This window comes from Perognathus longimembris, chromosome 12 (assembly GCF_023159225.1).
Source record: "Perognathus longimembris pacificus isolate PPM17 chromosome 12, ASM2315922v1, whole genome shotgun sequence".
In the NCBI taxonomy this organism is placed as follows: domain Eukaryota; kingdom Metazoa; phylum Chordata; class Mammalia; order Rodentia; family Heteromyidae; genus Perognathus; species Perognathus longimembris.
Genome location: NC_063172.1, coordinates 49,418,460 through 49,441,663, shown reverse-complemented (window position 1 = coordinate 49,441,663; position 23,204 = coordinate 49,418,460). Strand labels below are relative to the sequence as shown.

Below are 23,204 nucleotides of genomic sequence, written 5' to 3'. Positions count from 1 at the left end.
TAAATGGTGGAAAGCTAGCCTTGAGCAGAAAAGTTAGAGACAGTGCCCAGACCCTAAGTTCAAGCCATAAGTCCTGCACCAAAGGAAAAAAAAAAAGCTGAGCTGGAGTCATGGTCCTAGTGGTAGAGTACTAACCAAACCAGCCAAGTGGGATTTCAATTCATGGGTTGTTAGGCAGAGTACAGGCTTTTCCTAACTCCTCTGGGATAGGTGAATGTGCCCTTGAGTTTGGGGTTAGGTATAAGGGAAGTGTGGGGATGTGGCTTAAGGAGTAGAATGCCTGTAGCTCTGCAAATCCTAGTATGACAACAAAGGTTTGCAGACAAATTGATATTAATGATTACAGATTGGATTATCCTTAACTAACATCATATTGAAGGGTTTCAAGGAGCAACACATGTAAAGTAATAACCATTTTTTTCCTAAAACAGAAGGAAAGTCTTGAAATGAAATACATGTCACCCAATATAACATGCTATTAATGAGACTCCAAATATTTCCTTGATGGCTGCTAGTATAGTTCAGTTGAAGAGTCCCTGCCTATAGTGTTGCATGAGGCCCTGAATTCAATGCCTAACATTACACCAGACCCAAACCAAAACTTTTAATCAATACCTAGTTTGTATGTTGAATACATTCTGAATCAGAATACATTCTGGAGACTCCTTCTCTGCCATCCACACTGCACAGAACCATCTCAGTATGTGGATTTCATCTAACTTTGTTACAGGGTTAGAAATGTTACGGGGTTCGAGGGAGGGGGGATTCCGTTCCTCCAAGAGTCCACCACTCAGAGACAGTCTCAAGCAAAAAGATGGATTTATTGGAGAAGCAAAGAGTGAACTGACTGGCCAGGGATGCAGCACAGACTCTGGAGCTGAACTGTGACAGTGAAAAGTGGACTGACTGGCCAGGGACACAGCGCAGACCCGGAGCTGCCACCGTGTCCCTGAGCAGTCCTCAAATTGGAGTTTATAAAGGTAAAAGCATAGCACAAAAGTAGGGGCTTGACGCAAGGGGTAGAGCACACAATAAGTTCACAGATGTAGGAAGTTGACGCAGGGGGTAGAGCAAATAAGTCATTTACAGAAGCAGAATTTTGGGGTCGGGTTGACCTGATAAGATGGAGTCAGCTCTATTCCCTCCAACATTTCCTACCATGTTTCCCTAATCAAGATGGAGTCAGCTCTACAACAACCTGTTCTGTATCATGGCTGAGCCTAGAGTGAGCAACATGTTTGCACAAGACAGTTCAGTTCAGATTACTAAGCCTAGTTCTTGGCCATGTAAAGAGCTTTTGAAGTGCAGATGGAAAGGAATATCTTTTGCAACTTATAAGAAGACCCATGTTTGGTGGTCTTGATACGGTGGATGGTGGTCTTGCTATTATCTGGGAAGTATCTTGGGTTTTGTTTTTGTTTTTATGCCAGTGTTGTAGGGAGCATGGCTGACTCCATTTTGACCTTGGAAATATGGTAGCAAATGTTGGAGGGAATAGAGCTGACCCCAAAATTCTGCTTCTGGCTTGCTTAGCTTGTTTGTTATTTGCTCTACCCCCTGTGTCAACCTCCTACATCTGTGAATTTATTGCGTGCTCTACCCCCTGCGTCAGCCCCCTACATCTGTGCTGCGCTTTTACCTTTATAAACCCCAATTTGAGGACTGTTCTGGGGCACGGTGGCAGCTCCCGAGTCTGCGCTGTGTCCCTGGCTGGACAGTTTGCTTTTTGCTTCCCCAATAAACCCATCTTTTCCTTGAGGCTGTCTCTGAGTGGTGGACTCTTGGGGAGAAGTGGAACACCCTCCCCCCCTCTACCCCTCTGCCGGTAACATCAGTACTGGGGCTTGACCTCAGGGCCTCATGCTCTCCCTTTTTTTGTTGTTGTAATGGGGTCCCTCCAAGGAGGGGACCACAATGTAATAGGGCCTGAGGCGGGGGATCCCCCATCTCTCCAAGTGTCCACCACTCAGACAGTCTCAGGTAAAAAGATGGATTTATTGGGGAAGCGAACTGACCGGCCAGGGTCACGGCCCAGACTCGGGAGCTGGGGCCGCGTGCCTCAGGCAGCGCTCAGGGTCGGGTTATAAAGGCAAATACTGTTATGCCTAGATTTCTGGTCCCCAAAGACCACCAAGGAGCTGATACCGATGCAAACACATGAGAGTATTGTAAACTTGAGCCTGGACTCCCAACCGTCACCGACACAGCGGATCTGGATTGAGAGTCCTGACCCTCAGATAGGCAGGGCTTTTATTGTGATTACAACAGGGGCAGGGTATTTCCAACTTGGCAGATACTTGATTGGATGGCATTTAGCAAGCAAGTCTTGTCCTATTTCTATTGGTTATCTACCCTTTCAGTTACCTATTTTGGCTTTGATAACGGGAACTGGCCTTGGTATCAGGAACTGACAGCAGGTGGTCACGTAGCACTGATGCAGGGGGTTGATGCAGGGGGTAGAGCAAGTCACAAATGGGTTAAGCAAGCCGTTTACAGAAGCAGAATTTTGTGGTCAGACTGACCTAGTACCAACTTTATTTTAACAATTGCTACAATGTTTTCCCATTACCACTAAGCAAGCTTGAGTGGGCTAAAATAATCCAGTACTCAATCATAAGTAAACCAACCCAACAGTTACCATAGCATTTTTACTACTATTATGGTTATTTCTATAGTCTATGACTATCATCATTTTTTACTGTCCATTACCATGGTTGCTACCCAGGTACAGAGGGGAATAAGTGCTTCCTACATTTTAAAATGTCAAACTACAAGAAACTAGTCTCATGGGTGGGGGTGCAGCCCTCTAGCATGGAGTCACCACCAGGGTTTAGAAGCTGTTATAATTTTAACACTAAAACTTATATTTAGTTACTTCAGTTTTCAGGTCAGCCCTAACAATACCACATGGTCAAGCTTGCCAGATGCAGGTGGTCAATGAGGTTACAACACTTACAGAGCATGCCAGGTCACACACAGGTGGCCAATGGAGTTACAGTGTGCCTCATAGTAAGTAACTGTTTGAACCAACCTATCATTCTAGCTAGGCTTGGCACATGGATTTGGCGGGGCTCACATGATGCAGGTGGATATGCCTACTCATGGGAGGGCACAGGTTCAGGTGGTCAAGCTGTTTGCACAATCTTATCACAGCGAAGGGGAACTTCCCTGGATAGGGCGGGGGAGATCTTAGCTCTCTTTAACTAATCTGAGATGGAGTCAGTATGACACCCCTCAACAGCCTATGATGGTGCTGGCCAGATCTGACCTCCATATTACAGTTGTTGTTGTTTCTTAAGGCTGCTGGCTCTACCACTACAGCCACATCTCCCCTTTCAGCTGTTTGCTGGTTAATTGGAGATAAACTTCTTTCTGTTGGCCTGGGCTGGCTTCTTACAGTGGCTGTCAAATCTGAGCCTCCACAGTAGCTAAGATTACAGAGGAGGGACACTAGCTCCTGGTATCTTGTTTGTTTTTTTACTCTTTAGTTACTTTCATTTTCACTAAGTATTCACACACAGCTCATTCTAATCCTTTTCTTTTTGCAGCAAGAGCTCACTTATTAAACACACAGTGACACATAAGAGGAAGCAGTAATAGAGGATCTCAAATCATGTGACTGATGCGGAAGTTAAGTCTTTCCTACTTACTGTAAGGCAAGAGAGTCTGATGAGTTGTTCTCGATCCTCTGCCAATTTTTCAGCCTCCAGAGATACAGAACCATGTTACCATTTGTGCTTTTCTCTACTTTATTTTCTTCCACTTTTACTGAACCTGAGGAGCCACCCTGGGCCTGCAACTCCTCTGATGCAACATTTGCGTATACCTACTGTGGTAAGTAAAACAGCAGCCCTAAGCAGTTGTAGTATAAACTACTTTGAGGATAAGTTTTCAAAAGAACCTTAGGTCACTCTCAGAACACCGGAAATGTTTGTGTTCTAGCTAGATGTGGCTGCTATGCCTGCAGGAAAATCATTGGCAGGTGACTTCCCTGTGTAGATTTTCTTCACCCCTCAAGGAGCTCATAAATCTCTAAACTGTTGTGTTTCACCCAAGGGCTTTTGTTACTCCTTGCAGTCAACTTACCTCTACTTTGCCCCCAGTTTTGTGGTTATTCCTAGTTTTAGTAAAAATGCCTGCTTTTGTCTCAGCCCCATAAGTATCTCTTCCCTAGAAGATAGAACACGGCTGACTGCTTCCAGAAGAGGATTTCTGCTCTTGACTGTGCCCATGGCTGTGTCAGGGGCTGGAATTATCTTCCTAGATGGAAGTAAGCCTGGCACGTCAGTAATACCACTTGCCTCTCTGTGCTCCACTCTCCCTGCCTTCCGCTTAGGAAAACTACCTTTATTCTATTAGTTGGAAAAATTAGCTGGTACAGAAAAAAGTTTAGTCAGTTGCAGCTTTCTTTTTCAGTTGCAAAAGAGGAGTGATTTTAGAGTTTACCTCTGAGTGTGTGTGTGTGTGTGTGTGTGTGTGTGTGTGTGTGTGTAGTTTGGTGCTGCATCTGAGGTTTGAACTCAGGGCCTAGGCTCTGTCCCTGAGCTTAATTTTTTTTTTTTTTTGCCAGTCCTGGTGCTTGAACTCAGAGCCTAGGCACTGCCCCTGGCTTCTTTTTACTTAAGGCTAGCACGCTACCATTTGAGCCACAGCGCCACTTCTGGATTTTTCTGTATATGTGGTGCCGAGGAACAAAACCTAGGGCTTCATGTATGTGAGGCAAGCACTCTGCCACTAGGCCATATTCCCAGACCCTCCCTGAGCTCTTCCCTCCCCTGCACCACCACCCCACCCCCCCACACCCCAGGTTAGCCCTCTATTACTTGAGCCACAGTGCCACTTCTGGCTTTTGCTGATTAATTGGAGATAAAAGTCTCATGGGTTTTTTTCCTGTCTGGGCTGGCTTCAAATCATGATCCTCAGATCTCAGCCACCTGAGCAGCTAGGATTACAGGTATGAGTCATTGGTGCCTGGCTCTTAGGAGAGTTATTTTTAATTCTCTACCAGACAGATCATATGACTTTATTTCCTTAGGATCAGCTATGAAACATTTTCTTGTTCCTTTGTTTGGAAACACTTTTGCCTGCTTCTTCCTTCCTTCTTTTTTTTTTTTTTCCAGTCCTGGGGCTTGAACTCAGGGCCTGGCACTATCCCTGAGCTCCTTTTGCTCAAGGCTACCACTCTACCACTTGAGCCACAGTACCACTTCTGGCCTTTTCTGTTGTTGTGTACTGAGGAATCGAACCCAGGGATTCATGCATGCTAGGCAAAGCACTCTACCACCAACCTACATCTCCAGCCCCTGCTTTTTCCTTTTCTTTAGCTCTGTGTTAGCATTTGTACATTAGACAGAGAGGGTACCTGTCCCAGACTGGTCTCCTACAGAGGTTTAGGGAACTTCTACCATCTTTCCCTCCAACAAGCAGGCACTTAGCATCTGCTCATTCTGTACTGAGCTAGCTGGGTGATGATAACAGTTTCTTCCAGCCCAAGCCCACAATTCCTTCTACCCAGGGAAATAGACTCTTCCAGAACCCCCTGAATTCCAGGATTAGTGATATAGATACTAGTTGTTTTTAGATCCTCAGGTAATTTAGGGTGCAAGATACATGGATCAATTCTTTCCTTTCCCAATGAAAAGCTGAGAGCTTGGACTCCTTTTTATCTACCTAAACTTGTTAGATGTCTCATCCAGATAAAGCACACCATACATATCCGGGAGAGGAGAAAGGTTTAATGCCAGGGAGACTGGCAGGCTGACTCCATCAGAGCAGAGAGCAGCAGCTGCCCTTAAGCTAGGGAAGGGTATTTATAGGGAAGGAGCCTGCAAGAAGATGGGAGACTGCTTTGTGAAGGGGAGGAGGGTTAATGTTAGTGGCCAGTCTGGGCCAGGGTGACCTTGAGATGCAGCCAGCCAGGCAGAACCTTGGTTGCTGCAATGCCGGGCCTCATAGAATGACTTTATCCCAGCTACAAAACTAGGCTGAGCAGAGGAGAGGATCAAATAATGCCTACCCTCTTAAGCCACTGCTTTCTTTGTCTTTTATGAAGCTAGACTGTTGTAGATCAATTTGTTCAAGCTCCAAGATAGAAGATAGTCCTCTGGGAAGCACTCTCCAAAGACTTAAGATGCTGGAAATGCAAACATGCAAACCAATCTCTTCCCTCTCTTTCTTGAAAGTGGGAGCCAAAGGTCTCTGTCTTTCTGTCTCTGTCTCTGTCTGTTTGTCTCTCTCTCTTTCTCCCTTCAACTTAATCCACACCTTCATTTCTGGTCTTTTTTGGTGCTTGATTGGAGAGAAGAGTCTCATAAACTTTCCTGCCTAGGCTGGCTTTGAATCTCAACCATTAGACTTCAGCCTCCTTGGTAGCTAGAATTGCAGTCGTGAGCCACTGGCACCTTGCCCAAATAATCTCTTCTTAGTTGTTTTGTTTTGCACTGGGATAAAGGACTCTGAAGAGAGGGTGTCATAAATCTTTCTATTAGCTTGGTGAGTCTGGTTTTATATTCTCCTGAGTGCAGGAACTTGTAGACTCATTTCTGGTTTATCACAAATAGAATTTGTGAACTGTAGGTAAATCTAGGACTTCCTACTCTACAATGTTGCTATCATTTGTCTTGAGAAATATTTTCACCATCCTCTCATTATACAATTTTAATTCAAAAGGCATCCTTTTATTTCTCTCTGTCAGCCTTTGAACTTGAACTCAGGGCCTAGGCGCTGTCCTTGAACTCTTTTGCTCAAGGCTAGTGCTCTACCACTTTGAGCCACAGTGCCACTTTTGGCTTTCTGGAAGTTAATTGAAGATTAGCTTCAAACTGCAATCCTCAGATCTTAGCCTCCTAAGTAGCCAGTATTACAGGCTTGAGCCAACAGTGACTGGCTGCAAAAAGCATCTATTAGGAGCCAATATTCAGAATACTTATTTGATTTATAATAACTTGACATTATCTTTGTTCCTTTTAGATAACATGAAATACCCTATTTCAGTAAGTACTGAGCCCTGTATAGCATTGAAAGGAACCAAAGGTCTTATACATATTTTCTATATTCCAAGTAAGTACAAATTTTTTGTCTTTGTAGATCCATTTAAGGTTTTAAGAAATATCAATGATAAATAATTGTGTTGTAGATATACTTGTATTTGTTATATGTTGTTAAGCAATGAATTACAACTTTAGTGGCTTAACTCAGTGCTCATCTGTTAGCTGGTTTTTTTTTTGTTTGTTTGTTTTGGTCAATAGGTTGGACATGGTTTACATGTGCCAACTTCAAGGTCTCTAATAATGTACAATCAAAATTGACCAGGTCTCTTTTGAAGGCTAAACTAGGGAAGGATCTACATGTAACCTTATGTGGTTATTGGCTCTGTGTGTGTATATATATACATATAGGTATATACACACACACATATATATACACATACATACATACATATACAGTACCATATCTAAGGTCATTTAGTTATTGGATACATATATATACATTTACATATATATATTTTTTTCATATACTTATATATTTTTTTGAGGGGGCAGTCATGGGGAGTGAACTCAGAAACTGGGTGTTGTTCCTGATATTTTCTTGCTCAAGGCTAGTAAATCTCTGCCACTTGAGTCACAGCTCTACTTCCAGCCTTTGGGTGACTTCTTGGAAGTAAGAGTCTTATAGACTTTCCTGCCCATGCTGGCTTCAAACTATGATCCTTAGATTACAGCCTTCTGAGTAGTAGTTAGGATTATAGGCATGAACCACCAGTGCTTGCCTTTTTTTTTTTTTTAACATAGCTATATAGCTGCTTTTTTTTTGGGGGGGGGGTCAGTTTTGGGGCACTGTCCCTGAGCTCTTTTTGCTCAAGGATAGTGCTGTACCACTTGGAGTCATAGCTCTTGTTCTGGTTTTCTTGAGGTTAATTGGAGATAAGAGTCTCATAAGCGTTCCTGCTCAGGCAGGCTTTGAACCATGAGCCTCAGATCTCAGCCTCTTGAGTAGCAAGTATTACAGGTATGAGCCACCAGTGTTCTGCAAACAGCTGCTTTTGAATGAAGGATGGACTCCCACCCTGTTTTCCCAGTGCATATAGATACCAGGCAAGCCACCAAAGATATGCACAGACTGTATGACACAGACAGGGAAATCCGGCCTGAGCCTGGCTGTAAACATTCTGTGGTGGATCTAGTCTGTAAGGCTCTGAGACTAAGCTGTGAGGCCAGGAAAGGTTAGGAGGGTGGAAGACTAAAAACTGTATCCTATGAAGGTCAAACTATTTAGGCAAGACAGATGTAGAACTGTTTGAACATTAAAAAGCTTGAGACTAGAACAATGAAGTAAATTAATATTAAAAAACTAAAAAAAAAAAAAAAAAAAAAAAAAAAAAGCTTGAGACTGGGGCTGGGAATGTGGCTTAGTGGTAGAGTGCTTGCCTAGCATGTATGAAGCCCTGGGTTTGATTCTTCAGTATCACATAATCAGAAAAAGCTGGAAGTGGCGCTGTGGCTCGAGTGGTAGAATGCTGGCTCAGGAACAGTGCCCAGGCCCTGAGTTCAAGCTCTAGAACCAGCCCCAAAAAACACCAAAAAAGCTTGAGACCTTGGATAAGGGAACACTTAGCCTATTCTCTGCCTGTGCCTGCAGTCACCCCCTATACTAAACTCATGTAACCCCTGAACCCCTGTCTCCTTGCTCAGACCCTATAAAACCCTTGACTCTACCCTGGATGCTCCCCCCCACCCCCCCGTTTTCACACTTGCAGGAAGGTCTGTGTCCCTCACTGGCAACAAACTGTTGTAGCCTGTTGAGATTCAGTCTGGCCTGTCCTTTCTCTTCCATTTTCCTAACATTGAGGAAGTTTTTATTTCATCAAAACTGGCAAAACAGGCAGTTTGTAATAAGATGGCCATCACAATCTTATGTAGCCTGCTCTTGGAAGTGACACTGTTATCTTTGGTATGTACTTTTGGTTAGAAGCAAGCCATTAGGCCAATTAACAGACATGCAGAGGGGTTTACATAAGGACATGAGGGTAGAGAGGGAAACATGAAGACTTCTAATTATATAATATACTTGTAATATACTTGTCTACAAACAAACAAGTTCTATGTGGAAGGGTCTAGAAATGGTAGTCAGTATCTACACTTTCAGTAACTGCATGAGGCTAAGGAAGGAAGATTGCTTGAGACCATGAGTTCCAGACTAGTTTGGGCAACATCTGACCCTGTCTCAAAAAAAGAAAGGTGAAAAACAAAATAAAGCAGAGAAACAAACAAGTGAAGAAAGAGAAGGAAGAGAAGGAGTTGGAGGAAGAGTAGGGAAAGGAGAGGGAAAAGAAATGTGAAACAGAAGGAATAAGAGTCACGTAGCACCATCATCAGACTGAAATGCATCCTGGAGATCTTCTAGATGCTCTCAGCCAGGTCTCTGGGTAGTCCACGTAAAGTTTGCCTGTCATAAGATTCCATGACAGACAGGAGTTGCCTGGCTTGAGTATGCTTGTAGTGCTTCATCATTTCAGGAGCATCTGTAGGAATGTAGCCTGTGGGTGAGGAAGTACGAGACGTATCTGAAGGTGAGGTAGACTGTCTGCCAAGTACTGTCTATCTAAAGGTGAGATAGATTGTCTGCCAAGTACTGTCTTCACAATGTTTCTTTTTCAAAGAAGTTTGAATGACATACCTTCATGACCACCACAAACACTTTAATCATCACTAAATATAACCTATACAAACTCATTCAGTACTGTTTGCACTATTAAAAAATTGTGGAGCCAGGTGCTGGTGGCTCATGCCTGTGATCCTAGCTACTCAGGAGGCTGAGACTTGAGGATTGCAGTTCTAAGCCAGCCTCAGCAGGAAAGTCTGTGAGACTCGTATCTCTAGATAATCACAGAAAAAGCCAGAAGTGGTGCTGTAGATCAACTGGTAGAGTGCTAGCCTTGAGCAAAAGGAACTTAGGGACAGTGCCCAGGCCTAGAGTTCAAGGCCTAGGACCACAAAATAAGTAAATAAATAAAATACATTCTAGAATTTTTTTCCTTTGAGTCAAATGAATAACTTGGAAGAGTTCAGAAAAAAATACTTTGTTCAGCCAGGCACCAATGACTCACACCTGTAATCCTATCTACTCAGGAGGCTGAGGATCAAGCTTTAAAGCCAGCCCAGGCAGGAAAGTCTGTGAGACTCTTATCTCCAATTAACCACCACAAAGCCAGAAGCGGTGTTGTGGTTCAAGTGGTAGAGTGCCAGCCTTGATCTCAAAAGCTCAGGGACAGGGTCCAGGCTCAGAGTTCAAGCCTCATGACAGACCAAGGAAAAAATACATTTAAAATTTTTTTTTTTTTTTTTGGCTAGTCCTGGGCCTTGGACTCAGGGCCTGAGCATTGTCCCTGGCTTCTTCCCGCTCAAGGCTAGCACTCTGCCACTTGAGCCACAGCGCCGCTTCTGGCCGTTTTCTGTATATGTGGTGCTGGGGAATTGAACCTAGGGCCTCGTGTATCTGAGGCAGGCACTCTTGCCACTAGGCTATATCCCCAGCCCTACATTTAAAATTTCTATATTAATGATAATAGGAATGTCATGAGGAAAAAAAATATGCCAGTACTAGAGGTCTGGTTGGTTTTTCATTCAAGGCTGGTACTCTACCCCTTGAACCCACAGCTCCATTTCTGGCTTTACATTGGATAGTTATAGATAAGAGTCTCAGGGCCCAGTGCTGGTGGCTCATGCCTATTATCCTAGCCACTCAGAGGGCTGTACTGTTTGGAGCCAGCCAAGGCAAGAAAGTTGGAGACTCTTATCTCCAATAAACTACTCAGAAAAAGCCAGAAGTGGCCCTGTGGTTCAAGTAATAGAGTGCTAGCCTGGAGCAAAAAGAAGGTCAGGGACAGTGCCTGGGTCCTGAGCTCAAGCCCTAGGACTGGCAGGAGAGGGGAGGGAAGGTCTCAGGAACTTTTCTGCCTATCCTGGCTTTGAACCAGGTTCCTCTGATCTCAGTCTCCCGAGTAGCTAGAATTACAGGCATGACCCACCAGTGCTTGTCCATTTTTTTTTTTTTTTGGCCAGTCCTGGGCCTTGGACTCAGGGCCTGAGCACTGTCCCTGGCTTCTTTTTGCTCAAGGCTAGCACTCTACCTCTTGAGCCACAGCGTCACTTCTGGCCATTTTCTATATATGTGGTGCTGGGGAATTGAACCCAGGACTTCATGTATACAAGGCAAGCACTCTTGTCACTAGGCCATATTCCCAGCCCCTGCTTGTCCATTTTTTAAAGCTATATATTTAATATTTAATAAAAAGTTTCAAACTTATTCTTCAACACATTCTAACTAAGCCAGATGCTGGTGGCTCATACCTGTAATCCTAGCTTTTCCGAGGCTGAGATCCAAGGACTGTGGTTCAAAGCCAGCCCAGGCAGGAAAGTCCATGAGACTCTTACCTCCAGTAAACCACCAGAAAACCAGAAGTGGCGCTGTGGCCTGAAGTGGTAGAGCACTAGCCTTGAGCTGAAGTGGTCAGGGACAGTACCCAAGCCCAGACAGAGTCAAGCTCAATGACCCACAAAACAAAACAAAAATAAAAACAAATCTAATCAAAACTGCTTTCTTTGAGTTTTCTAGAAGAACTAACTAGAAATAAACTTTTTGTAACTTTGATATTTTTCTTCATCAAGTTACGACGTTTTCTCTGTTTTGTGCAATAGCATATCTAATTCTTATTGCAGAGTATTCTGTGTGGCCACAGTTATTCTCTTGGGAGTTCAGTTTTCTCATTTGCAGAGCAAGAATACTGATACCTACCTCATGGATAGGTGTGACAATGAAATAATGTAGGAAAAGTACAGGGCAATTATTTAGTCTATAATAAATATTCTGTTTAAAAGGATCTCTTATTTGAGTGACTAATGAAATTTTTCTTTCTAAGGGAGAGACTTAAAAAAGTTGTATTTTAATCTCTATATATCTATCAACTCCATGGATTTGCCCAAACGTACAGAAGTTATTTGTAAAGGATCTGATGATGATTATTCTTTTTGCAGAGCTCTGAAAGGAGGTAAGCATTTAGTTTATTTTATTGGTAAAATAAAAAAAGAATTCTTTATGAGCAAGTTTGAAAATTAAGTACATTGGAAACATGCAATTCCTCTTTTTTTTTTTTTTTTGCCAGTCCTGGGCCTTGGACTCAGGGCCTGAGCACTGTCCCTGGCCTCTTTTTGCTCAAGGCTAGCACTCTACCACTTGAGCCACAGCGCCACTTCTGGCCATTTTCTATATATGTGGTGCTGAGGAATCGAACCTAGGGCTTCATGTATGGGAGGCAAGCACTCTTGCCACTAGGCCATATTCCCAGCCCGCAATTCCTCTTTTGGTAATAATTTTTCATTTCTATCCATAGTTTAAATAGTTTAAGTATTTTACAGTTTGTTTTAGTATTGCTGTGGAGATGAAACTTAAATCAGTATGTCTGATCGGATGTTAATTTTTGCCTCCTTCAGATGAGTGCTTCACATTTTACCTTTGGTTATAGATGTCGTGTGTGTGTGTGTGTGTGTGTGTGTGTGTGTGTGTGTGTGTGTGTGTGTGTCTGTCTGTCTGTCTGTATGTGTTTTAGTGATAGATGGCTTGCCTAGCATGCATGTAGCCCTGGGTTCAATTCTTCAGTACTGCATAAATACAAATGGCAGAGTGCTAGCCTTGAGCAAAAGAAGCTCAGGGACAGTGTCCAGGCCCAGAGTTCAAGCCCCAGGACTGGCAAAAAAAAAAATAAAAAAAGTAAGAGTATAAATAGCATACTATTTTATTATAAAAAACTGAAAATGTGAACAATAAAAGTTACAGACTCTTATTTCTAGACATATTTTGGAGTTATTTCCTTCCTGTTATTTTAAAGTCTAAGATACATATTGTTTATATAATTCCCTCCTTCCCACCCCCCCCTTTGTTCCTGGGCTTAAACTCAGGGTCTGGGTGCTGTCCTTGAGCTTTAATGCTCAAGGCTAGCTCTCTATCACTTGAGCCACAGCTCCAGCTTTTTGGTAATTAATTGGAGATAAAAGTCTTTTGGATTTTACTGCTTGGGTGGCTTCAAACCTCAATCCTCAGATCTCAGTCTTCTGAGTAGCTAGGATTATAAGCATGAACCACCAGTGCCCGGATTGTTTATGAAGTATACTATACTCTGTAGTTTTTCTTTTTTTTGTTGTCTTTTTTTTTGTACTCTGTAGTTTTTGAGGTTCAAATGTCAGGATACAAACATTTTATAGTGAAATTTCTCCCTCATATGTCCTTCTTTATTTAAACACTATTAAACATTTAGTTTCCTTCTGCTTTTTCTACTAAATACAATATAAATATATTTAAGTATATAGTTTTTCTCATATTATACTTTTGAATATTCCTGTACTTGGAAGAAGGAGTCATGAATAACTCTCAGAGATTTCTAGATCTATACTGGGATTTGAACTAACAATCTTGTACTTGGTAGGCAGCTGCTCAGCTTTTCTGAAGGACTGTCCTAATTTACATAGTATACTAGCAGAAACACCCCTCCCACATAAGTGTGAATATCTATATCTGTATATTTATTTAATCTCTCATCATCAATAGCAATACAATTTGAAAAATAAAGTTAAAGACAGCCTTTGTTGAGTAAAAAATTTATATTTAATTGTTCTATTTAGCTTAGAAAAATTACTACTGTAGTGTGTTTTCCCATGTAATTATTTGCCACTAATTTATGCCCTATCATCTTTAAAAGAATATGTCAGGTAACATAGATATCTAAATATGTCATTCTTAGATACCTAAGTATGTCAGGTAGCATAGATATCTAACTATAATGACATAAGTTAGACATTGATGAGATAAAAAAGGGAGATGAAGGTACAGAATCAATAGAAGGTAGAGAATTTATAGGAATATAAAAATTCTTAACCAAAAGTCCTGCCCAGTACTCTTAGGGGGCATTAATTAAAAGAAATGGTTCCACAGTAAATTGGTATACTTACTATACAAATGAAGCTTCTACATGAATAGCCCAGACAATCTTCTCCCCACAGCTAAACTCCCTAGGCCATATATAAATTATGGAGTGGGTTTGTGTAAGTGTATGGGCTTAGTGTTCCAAAGAACCCAGCTGTCTTTGTCTCAGCTTTTCTACTTACCAGCATTGTGACTTTGGGGATATTATTGAACCTCCTTCATCTGTGAAGTGGGGTAGTAAAATTCATGTTACAGTTTTTTTTTTTTTTGTCCAGTCCTAGGCTGTGAACTTGGCCTGAGCACTGTCCCTGGCTTCTTTTTTGCTCAAGGCTAGCACTCTGCCACTTGAGCCACAGCGCCACTTCTGGCCATTTTCTGTATATGTGGTGCTGAGGAATCAAACCCAGGGCCTCATGTATATTAGGCAAGCACTCTTGCCACTAGGCCATATTCCCAGCCCCTCATGTTACAGTTTTAAGGTTTAAGTTACTATATATCTATATCTATATCTATATATATTCACACATCTTAGTTCAGTGCTCTGTGTACAAATCTTTTATGTATTTTTGCCAGTCCTGGGGCTTGAACTCAGGGCCTGGGCTCTGTCCTTGAGCTTTTGTCCTCAAGGATAGTGCTCTGCCACTTGGAACCACAGATCAATTTCTGGCTTTTTGGTAATTAATTGGGAGTTAAAAGTCTTTGTTGCCATGGTTGTCTGGCTTTGAACAATGATCCTCAGATCTCAGCCTTCTGAGTAGCAAAGATGATAGACATGAGCCACTGGTGCTCAGTCAAATCTTTTTATTCTTAACTTTGAGGCTGGGTCAATTTTATAATTGAGGAAACTGGTGTTTGTAATTCTTGCCTGTGGTCATTTGGAGAACCGTAAGTGTCCTCATTCCCTAACCACTCCAATGCTTTCTTTCCTCAGCTGTTTTTTTTTTTTTTTTTTTTTTTGGCCTAGTGGCAAGAGTGCTTGCCTCATATACATGAGGCCCTGGGTTTAATTCCCCAGCACCACATATACAGAAAATGGCCAGAAGTGTCACTGTGGCTCAAGAGGCAGAGTGCTGGCCTTGAGCATAAAGAAGCCAGGGACAGTGCTCAGACCCTGAGTCCAAGCCCCAGGACTGGCCAAAAAAAAAAAAAAAAAAAGAAAAAGAAAAAAAAAGAAAAATGTCTCTTATTCAACTGTTATACAATGATTTCACATATCTCTGTGGGATTATATTAATATAATGCTAAAAGTTGCACTTAACTGTGATCTAAGATGTATGAGAATCAACCTAGCTTGCCTGATTTTTCTCTTTCCAGTCCTTCCTTCTAGAAATAAGTTTGAGGGATGGGAGGCATGGCTTAGTTGGTAAAGTGTTAGCCAATGAGCCAAAGCAGCAGGTACCAAATTTAAGCCTGGTCTAAAACCTAAAAAAAAAAAGGATAGAAATAAGTTTGAATCTAATTTGAACAAGTCATGATTTATGCTCTGGGAATTCAAACTTGGATGGTAAAGTCTCCTTTCTCTAAAGTTACTCTGTCTTAGGAAAGGCAGTTATGGAAAAACAAATATACAAAGAAATACCACAAATTCCTAATAAATTATAGATTTCCTAGTAGAATTATATGGTATTAGTTTTAATGACACAGTTATCAATCAGCTAGCTGTGATAGAGAAACTCCCACCACGTCTTCATGGATTTCTATTAGAGTCTTGAATCTGAGAACATCAGAAAGTGTGGGGAGAAGGCAGCATATATGAATGCACCCAGTGAGAGAATGGTTTATTTGGAGAGGAGGGTCTTTTTTTTTCTTTTTGTTAGTTGGAGCAGAATGTGATTATGAAAACTTGCTGGTGAAGAGCTGAGAAAAGGGGGCAGTGGTGAGCATGTACATCATGTCCAGAATATTCATCTGTATCCTATAGTAAGTAGGCCCACTAAGAGTTCCCTTTTATTGATTGATTGATTGATTTAGCCAGTCCTGGGGCTTGAATTCAGGCCCTGAGCTTCTTTTTTTTGGCCAGTCCTGGGCCTTGGACTCAGGGCCTGAGCACTGTCCCTGGCTTCTTCCCGCTCAAGGCTAGCACTCCGCCACTTGAGCCACAGCGCCGCTTCTGGCTGTTTTCTGTATATGTGGTGCTGGGGAATCGAACCTAGGGCCTCGTGTATCCGAGGCAGGCACTCTTGCCACTAGGCTATATCCCCAGCCCCCTGAGCTTCTTTTTACTCATGGCTAGCACTCTACCATTTGAGCCACAGTGCCACTTTTGGCTTTTTCTGTATATGTGGTGCTGTAGAATTGAACCCAAGGCTTTATTCATGCTAGGCAAGCACTCTAACACTAAGCCGTATTCCCAGCCCCCTTTTTTTTTGATCTTTTTCTTTTTTTGGTACTGGGGATCGAACCCAGGACATTGCGCTTGATAGGCAAGAGCTTTGCCACTGAGCTACATCCCAGGCCCCAGCCCCTTTTTTTATTTATTTTTATTGTCAAGGTGATATACAGAGGGGTTACAGTTACATATGTAAGGCAGTGAGTAGATTTCTTCCCTCCCTCCCTCCCTCCCTCCCTCCCTCTCTCCATTCCTTCCTTCCTTCCTTCCTTTGTTTGCCAGTCTTGGGGCTTAGACTCAGGGCCTGAGCACTGTCCCTGGCTTCTTATTGCTCAAGGCTAGCACTCTACCATTTGAGCCACAGCACCACTTCTGGCTTTTTTTGTGTATGTGGTGTTGAGGAATCAAACCCAGGACTTTACATATGTGAGGCAAGCAATCCACCACTAGGCCATATTCCCAGCCCCATGAGTACATTTCTTGTCAAACTTGTTATTCCTTTTTCATTTTTCTCCCACCTTCCCATCTCCCCACATCCCACCTCCCAAGTTGTAGAGTTAGTTTACAACATATTGTCTTTCAAGAGATTTCCATTTTCTGCAAACAACTAGTATCTGTATGGAAGGAGGTGGAGACTGACTGAAGCAGGAAACTCAGGTGGAAGGAAGCCACAAGCCTGTGTGAGAGATTGTGAGGGCTAAACCAAGATGGCAGCTCTGGTCACAGAGATGAGCTGGAAGAGCATATTGGGAGACACAATTGGCAAGCTATACTGTACTGACGGATTTGATGTGTCAGAAATGAGATTAGGTGAAATCAAGAACCACTTGAAGGCTGTTGACTGGACAGCTCAGAGTGCTAATATCTGAGATAATGTGCACAAAAGGAAAAGATAAGAGGTTCTGGTTTGAGGATATATAACTCAAGGTAATTTTGGAATGTTCAAATCAATATATCCACTTGGCAGCTTGGTATGTATCTTAGACATTTTAATGTGCTCCACCACTTGAGCCACAGCTCTACTTGCAGTGTTTTGGTGGTTAATTACACTCATGGGTTTTCCTGCCTGGACTGGCTTCCAACAGCAATCCTCAGATCTCAGGCTCCTAAGTAGCTAGGATTACAGGTGTGAGCCACTGGCATCTGGTTTGATTTAAAAAAGGTTTTTTGCTTGTTTGTTTGTTTTATTATGTTGTTGTTTTTGTGCTGGCCCTAGGTCTTGAACTCAGTGCCTGTACACTGTCCTTGGGCTTCTTTTGCTCAAGGTTAGTGCACTACAACTTCAGACACATCTCTGCTTTTGACTCTTTTTGTAGTTTAGTAAAGATAAGACTCTCATAGACTTTCTTGCCTGGGCTGCCTTCAAACTGCAATCCTCAGATTTCAGCCTCTTGAGTAGCTAGGTTTACAGGCATAGGCTACCAATGCATGGCTGATTTAAGAAGTTTTAACATATCAAGAGACCCTTGAAATCTGGAAGTCAAATTTGCAAGTTTGATGTGTGTGTGTGTGTGTGTGTGTGTGTGTGTGTGTGTCTGTTTGTATGTATATATAATAACTTTCCTTTTTATTTTTGTTTATTTATTGTTATGAAATTCATATACCTTTAGGATATAATATTGAGAAAATATGGATAAGCAAAATAATATAAAAATAAAAAATTACCCACAGTCCTACCAATTTTCACCCCCCACCCCTATTCCTTTATAAAATGCATTTTTTTTTTTGGCCTGTTCTGGGGCTTGGACTCAGGGCTAGCACTTTACCACTTGAACCACAGCACCACTTCTGGCCTTTTCTATATATGTGGTGCTGAGGAATCAAACCCAGGGCTTCATGTACATGAGGCAAGCACTCTTGCCACTAGGACATATTCCCAGCCCTAGAAAATGCATTTATGCATAGGTAAAGGGTGAATTCAAGGAGTTTGCCAGCCCTATAGTCAGCATCGTGGGTTATAGGGCCTGAGAAGGATTTATGTCCTCCATTTCCCTGGCTTTGCCTGGTTTTCCTCATCTTCTTCAGTGCTGGAAGAAGCTTCGAGTTAACTCCCTACCAGAGAATGGAAGGTAAGACTAAGTAAGACCCTTTCAAAATAGACAAACCCTTGACAAAGAGGCCTACCTAGCAGGAAAGATCAGAGTTCTTCATCTGACCTGTTAAACATTTCAGTAGCCTCTAATGTGGAAATCTAGCAGTTATCTCATTTTCTTTCTTGAATCCCCAAGACTCATCTGTTTCTTTCAAATATCCCACAAATATGACAGGGTAGGCTTCACTACCAGAGAGTTGAGTGTTTTATGATTGTAGCCTTGTGACTCTTCTTAACTTTAAGTGTGTGTTTTAATAAGTGAAGTCTGATGAGACAATGGAGTATATGCTTACCTGCAGAATGGATTTTGTGCTCTTTGCTGTCCATTGCCCTGCTGGCATCTTGGGTCCTGCCTGGCATTTCTTTCTCCATTCCCATTCAGGGAGTGGAATCTCTGGTGGAGTCTAGGTGCAGGGAGGGTCAGGCACAGATGCTCTGCAAGGACAGCTTTGGGGCATGACCTTGGCCACCCTTCTTGGTCTGGGAGATCCATGGCATTGTTCAATGGGCAAGTATGTGGAGGTCAACCCCACCTGCAGACAGACAGTGCATGGAAGTGTGAGATATGAATATATAGAGAGGTTGTAGGGAGAATCAGGACGGGGAGGAAGAACAGAGGAAGCCATAGGACAGTAGCCAGGGGTTGGTATAGGATTTATTATTTCCCCACAGGTTTGCTTGGAATGGCCTCTGTTGGTTTTGTCTGTATTTCATAGAGGCACACAATATACTACCCACTCAATCACTGAATTATGACTGGTAATCTTTGTATGTGTTTTTTTTTTTTTTTGCAGAGACAGTGAATACAACAGTGCCTTTTTCCTTCAGGGGAATACAGTTTCCTAAGGTATTGTTCACAATTTATTTCCTAACCGTCTGTAGCAACAGATGTGTTAAGAATTTGAAAAATTTGAAACAAGCAATTCAGGCTGGGAATATGGCCTAGTGGCAAGAGTGCTTGTCTCGTATACATGAAGCCCTAGGTTCGATTCCTCAGCACCACATATATAGAAAAGGCCAGAAGTGGAGCTGTGGCTCAAATTGGCAGAGTGCTAGCCTTGAGCAAAAAGAAGCCAGGGACAGTGCTCAGGTCCTGAGTTCAAGCCTCAGGACTGGCCAAAAAAAAAAAAAAGATTAAACATGAAACAGGCAATTCATGACTTCTAAGACTAGCTATTCAAATTAAGATGTTAAAGAATTTTGATTTTAGGTAATTTGATACTTCTTCAATTGGTAGAATATAGATAACTGACAGACTATAGAGAGAATATAGATAAAATAACTTTAATTTCATTGTTTTCTTCTAACATACAAGGTTAAGAGTAAGGGAATATTATTGTTGATCAATTGGTCTTCATGGTGTATAAGTCAGTAATTCTCTATAACTATTCATGTAATATATTATGTATTAAAATTTTTTTATTCTTTTTGCTCAATGCTAGCACTCTATCACTTGAGTCACAGCACCACTTCTGGCTTTTTCTGTATATGTGGTGCTCAGGAATCTAACCCAGGGCTTCATGTATGTGAGGCAAGCACTCCACCACTAGGCCAAATTCTTTAGCAGCATAAAAATCATATTTTATTTTTCTTTAAGATTTTTCTTTGTGACTTAGGTTGGATATACAGGCCTTTGTGAAAATAACTCCTGGGGCTGGGAATATGGCTTAGTGGTAGAGTGCTAGCCTAGCATGCATGAAGCCCTGGGTTCGATTCCCCAGTACCACTTAAACAGAAAAAGCCACAAGTGGTTCTGTGGCTCAAGTGGTAGAGTGCTATCTTTGAGCTGAAGAGCTCAGGGACAGTGCCCAGGCCCTGAGTTTAAGCCCCAGGACTGGCAAAATAACAAAAACAAAAAGAATAAAAAACAAAAACAACAAAACCAAAACATTTTTCAAAAATTGCATAAGTCTTCATCTTAAATTGGGATACAAGTACATTCTCTGTTCATGGAATTAAAGGAGTGCAAAATCTTATGTCTTGGGTTTGGGGATATGGCCTAGTGGAAAGAGTGCTTGCATTGCATACATGAAACCCTGGGTTCGATTCCCCAGCACCACATATATAGAAAATGGCAGAAGTGGCGCTGTGGCTCAAGTGGCAGAGTGCTAGCCAGCTTTGAGCAAAAAGAAGCCAGGGACAGTGCTCAGGCACTGAGTCCAAGGCCCAGGACTGGCAAAAATAAATAAATAAATAAAATCTTATGTCTTTGGGGCTGGGAATATGGCCTAGTGGCAAGAGTGCTTGCCTCTTGCCCTGGGTTTGATTCCCCAGCGCCACATATACAGAAAATAGCCAGAGGTGGCACTGTGGCTCAAGTGGTAGAGTACTAGCCTTGAGCAAAAAGAAGCCAGGGACAGTGCTCAGGCCCTGAGTCCAAGCCCAGGACTGGCAAAAAAAAAAAAAAAAAATCTTATGTCTTTGTGATACTAAGAAAATGAGTTGGTGGTGTAGGCCTGTAGTAGAATATTTGTCTTGCATGATGGGCTTTGATCTGCATCATCATAAGAAAATACCCAACTCAAACAGCATTCTACTGTTAAGACAAAAAGGTTGTTATAAAAGGTTGTTAAAACAGTAACAGCTAGAATTCTTAAAAAAATTACTTCTATTTCTTATTCGTTGTTCTAGGGCCGGTACAATTGTGTTATAGAAGCCATTGCTGGAGATCCTGAGGAAAAGCTTTTTTGTTTGAATTTTACCATCATACATCGTCATAATAAAAATAAATTGAGCTAATTTGCACTTTATTTATTTATTTTTTTGCCAGTCAGAGCTTGAACTCAAGGCTTGAGCACTGTTTCTGGCTTCACTTTGCTCTAGGCTAGCACTCTGCCAATTTGAGACACAGTGCCACTTCTGGCCATTTGCTATATATGTGGTGCTGAGGAATCGAACCCAGGGCTTCATGTATACGAGGCAAGCACTTTTGCCACTAGGACATATTCCCAGCCCCCCACATATTTATGTTTTTCAGAAGTATTATTTATTTATTTTAGTTAGTTTTATTTTTTTTCCTAGTCTTGGGCCTTGAACTCTGGGCCCTGAGCTTCTTTTGCTCAAGGCTAGCACTCTACCACTTGAGCTATGGTGCCACTTCTGGATTTTTCTGTTTATGTGGTACTGAAGAATCAAACCCAGGGCTTCATGCACACTAGGCAAGCACTCTACCACTAAGCCACTAAGCTCAGCTTTTTTTTTTTTTTTTTTTTTTTTTGCTGTTTGTGGTGCTTGAACTCCAGGCCTGGATGGTGTTCCTGAGCTCTTTTGCTGAGGGCTAGTGCTTTACTACTTTGAGCCATAGGACCACTTCTGGTTTTCTGGTGGTTCATTGGAGATTAAGAGGCTTATGGACTTTCCTGCCAATGCTACCTTTGAACTGTGATCCTCAGATCTCAGCCTCCTGAGTAGCTAGGATTACAGATATGAATCATCAGCAATTGGCTTATATTAAGGATACCTATTCTAATATTCTATGGGTAAGGACACAAGCATGATATTGTAAAGGAAGACTTTCATACTTAGGTATCCTCAGTATCCCTTAGACACAGGCTGTACAGTGTCACAAGCCAAAGCACCAGGATCATTCTGGAGATGGAGAGAGAAGAGAAAAATGTGCGCAAGAGATTTTATTAGCTTTTTGAAAAGGAATAGGAAAGCGAAGTAAGCAAATTTAAGATGAAGAATAGTTTAAATAATTTCAGCAAGTTCCGGGGCATAGGCTTTCCCTAGCTATTTGGTTTGTAGCTTGGGGGTGATGAGGGAGGTTAACAGGAATATGAGCTCTGGATCGGCTAGTTTGCACATAAAAGATAAACCCTTTACTGCATTTAAGGATTAGTTAGCCCTGGGAGGGGCAGTTTCTAGAGAGACCAAGAGACCCCAAGTGTCACAAACAGCTGACTAATTTGTACACTATTAGGATGGAAATTGCAAATACCTGCGGAATAGCTCCCCTAGCATTGGTAGCCCAGAGCTCTTGAATGCCAGGGGCTCATGGGCTGGGTTTTCATACCAGAAGCTTAAATCTCTCTCTAGCTGGGCACTGGTGGTTCACACCTTTAATCCTAGCTACTGAGGAGGTTGAGATATGAGGATCATGGTTTGAGGCCTGCCCAGGCAGAAAAGTCCATGAGACTCTTATCTTGAACTAACAAAAGGTAGAAGCATAGTTTTGGCTCAAGTGGTAGACTGCTAATTTTGAGCCAGAAAGCTAAAGGACAGTGCCTAGATTTCCATCCTGTGCTTTTTGTGAGGAGTAAGTACATGACAGAACACTTCAGAAGCAAACATGTGAACACTATATACTTATGTGGAAGGGAGGCATGGATGGAATTGAAGATGATAATACCTACCTTTGTGACTGGGATGGCCTGGAAAAGAGAGAGGATTCCTGAAGATGTTTGAAAGAATTGAGGGAGAAAGCCATGTGCTTTGTGGGGATAACGAGTTTGCAGGCTATCAGAACAGCCAGAACCAATGTGCTTAGTATGTTTGAAGAATAACAGTGGGCTGTTCAAGTTAAGTGCACAAAGCAAGATGAGTTCAGACAATAAACACAAGAAAGAAAGGAAAAGAACGAAGTAAAACACAGCTAAACAGGAAAATGGAAGGGGAAAAAAACCCCACACCTATCCATAGTCACTATAAACATCAAAGGAATGAACTCTCCAATAAAAAGGAAAAGATTGGCAGAGTGGATTCGCAAACAAAACATATATCTGTTGTCTTCAAGAGACACATTTTACAGCAAAGGACAAAAACAGGCTCCAAATGAAAGGATGGAGCAAGATCTTCCAAGCAAACGCA

General features: G+C 42.1%; 1 protein-coding gene across 2 annotated transcripts; it reads left to right on the top strand.

The window, feature by feature from the left end:
* The first annotated feature begins 3,529 nt into the window (after positions 1–3,529).
* Ly96 (lymphocyte antigen 96) lies at positions 3,530–21,141 on the top strand. Of its 2 annotated transcripts, none has more exons than XM_048358987.1 (5): positions 3,530–3,834; positions 6,970–7,059; positions 11,990–12,046; positions 19,190–19,242; positions 21,027–21,141. In XM_048358987.1, exons 1-5 carry the CDS (start codon positions 3,723–3,725, stop codon positions 21,132–21,134), a joined length of 420 nt encoding a protein of 139 aa, XP_048214944.1. In that variant the 5' UTR covers positions 3,530–3,722; the 3' UTR covers positions 21,135–21,141. The 2 variants fall into 2 exon arrangements, with proteins under 2 accessions (XP_048214944.1, XP_048214943.1); XM_048358986.1 differs by having other exon boundaries at positions 3,536–3,834; positions 11,918–12,046.
* Positions 21,142–23,204: the final 2,063 nt, after the last annotated feature.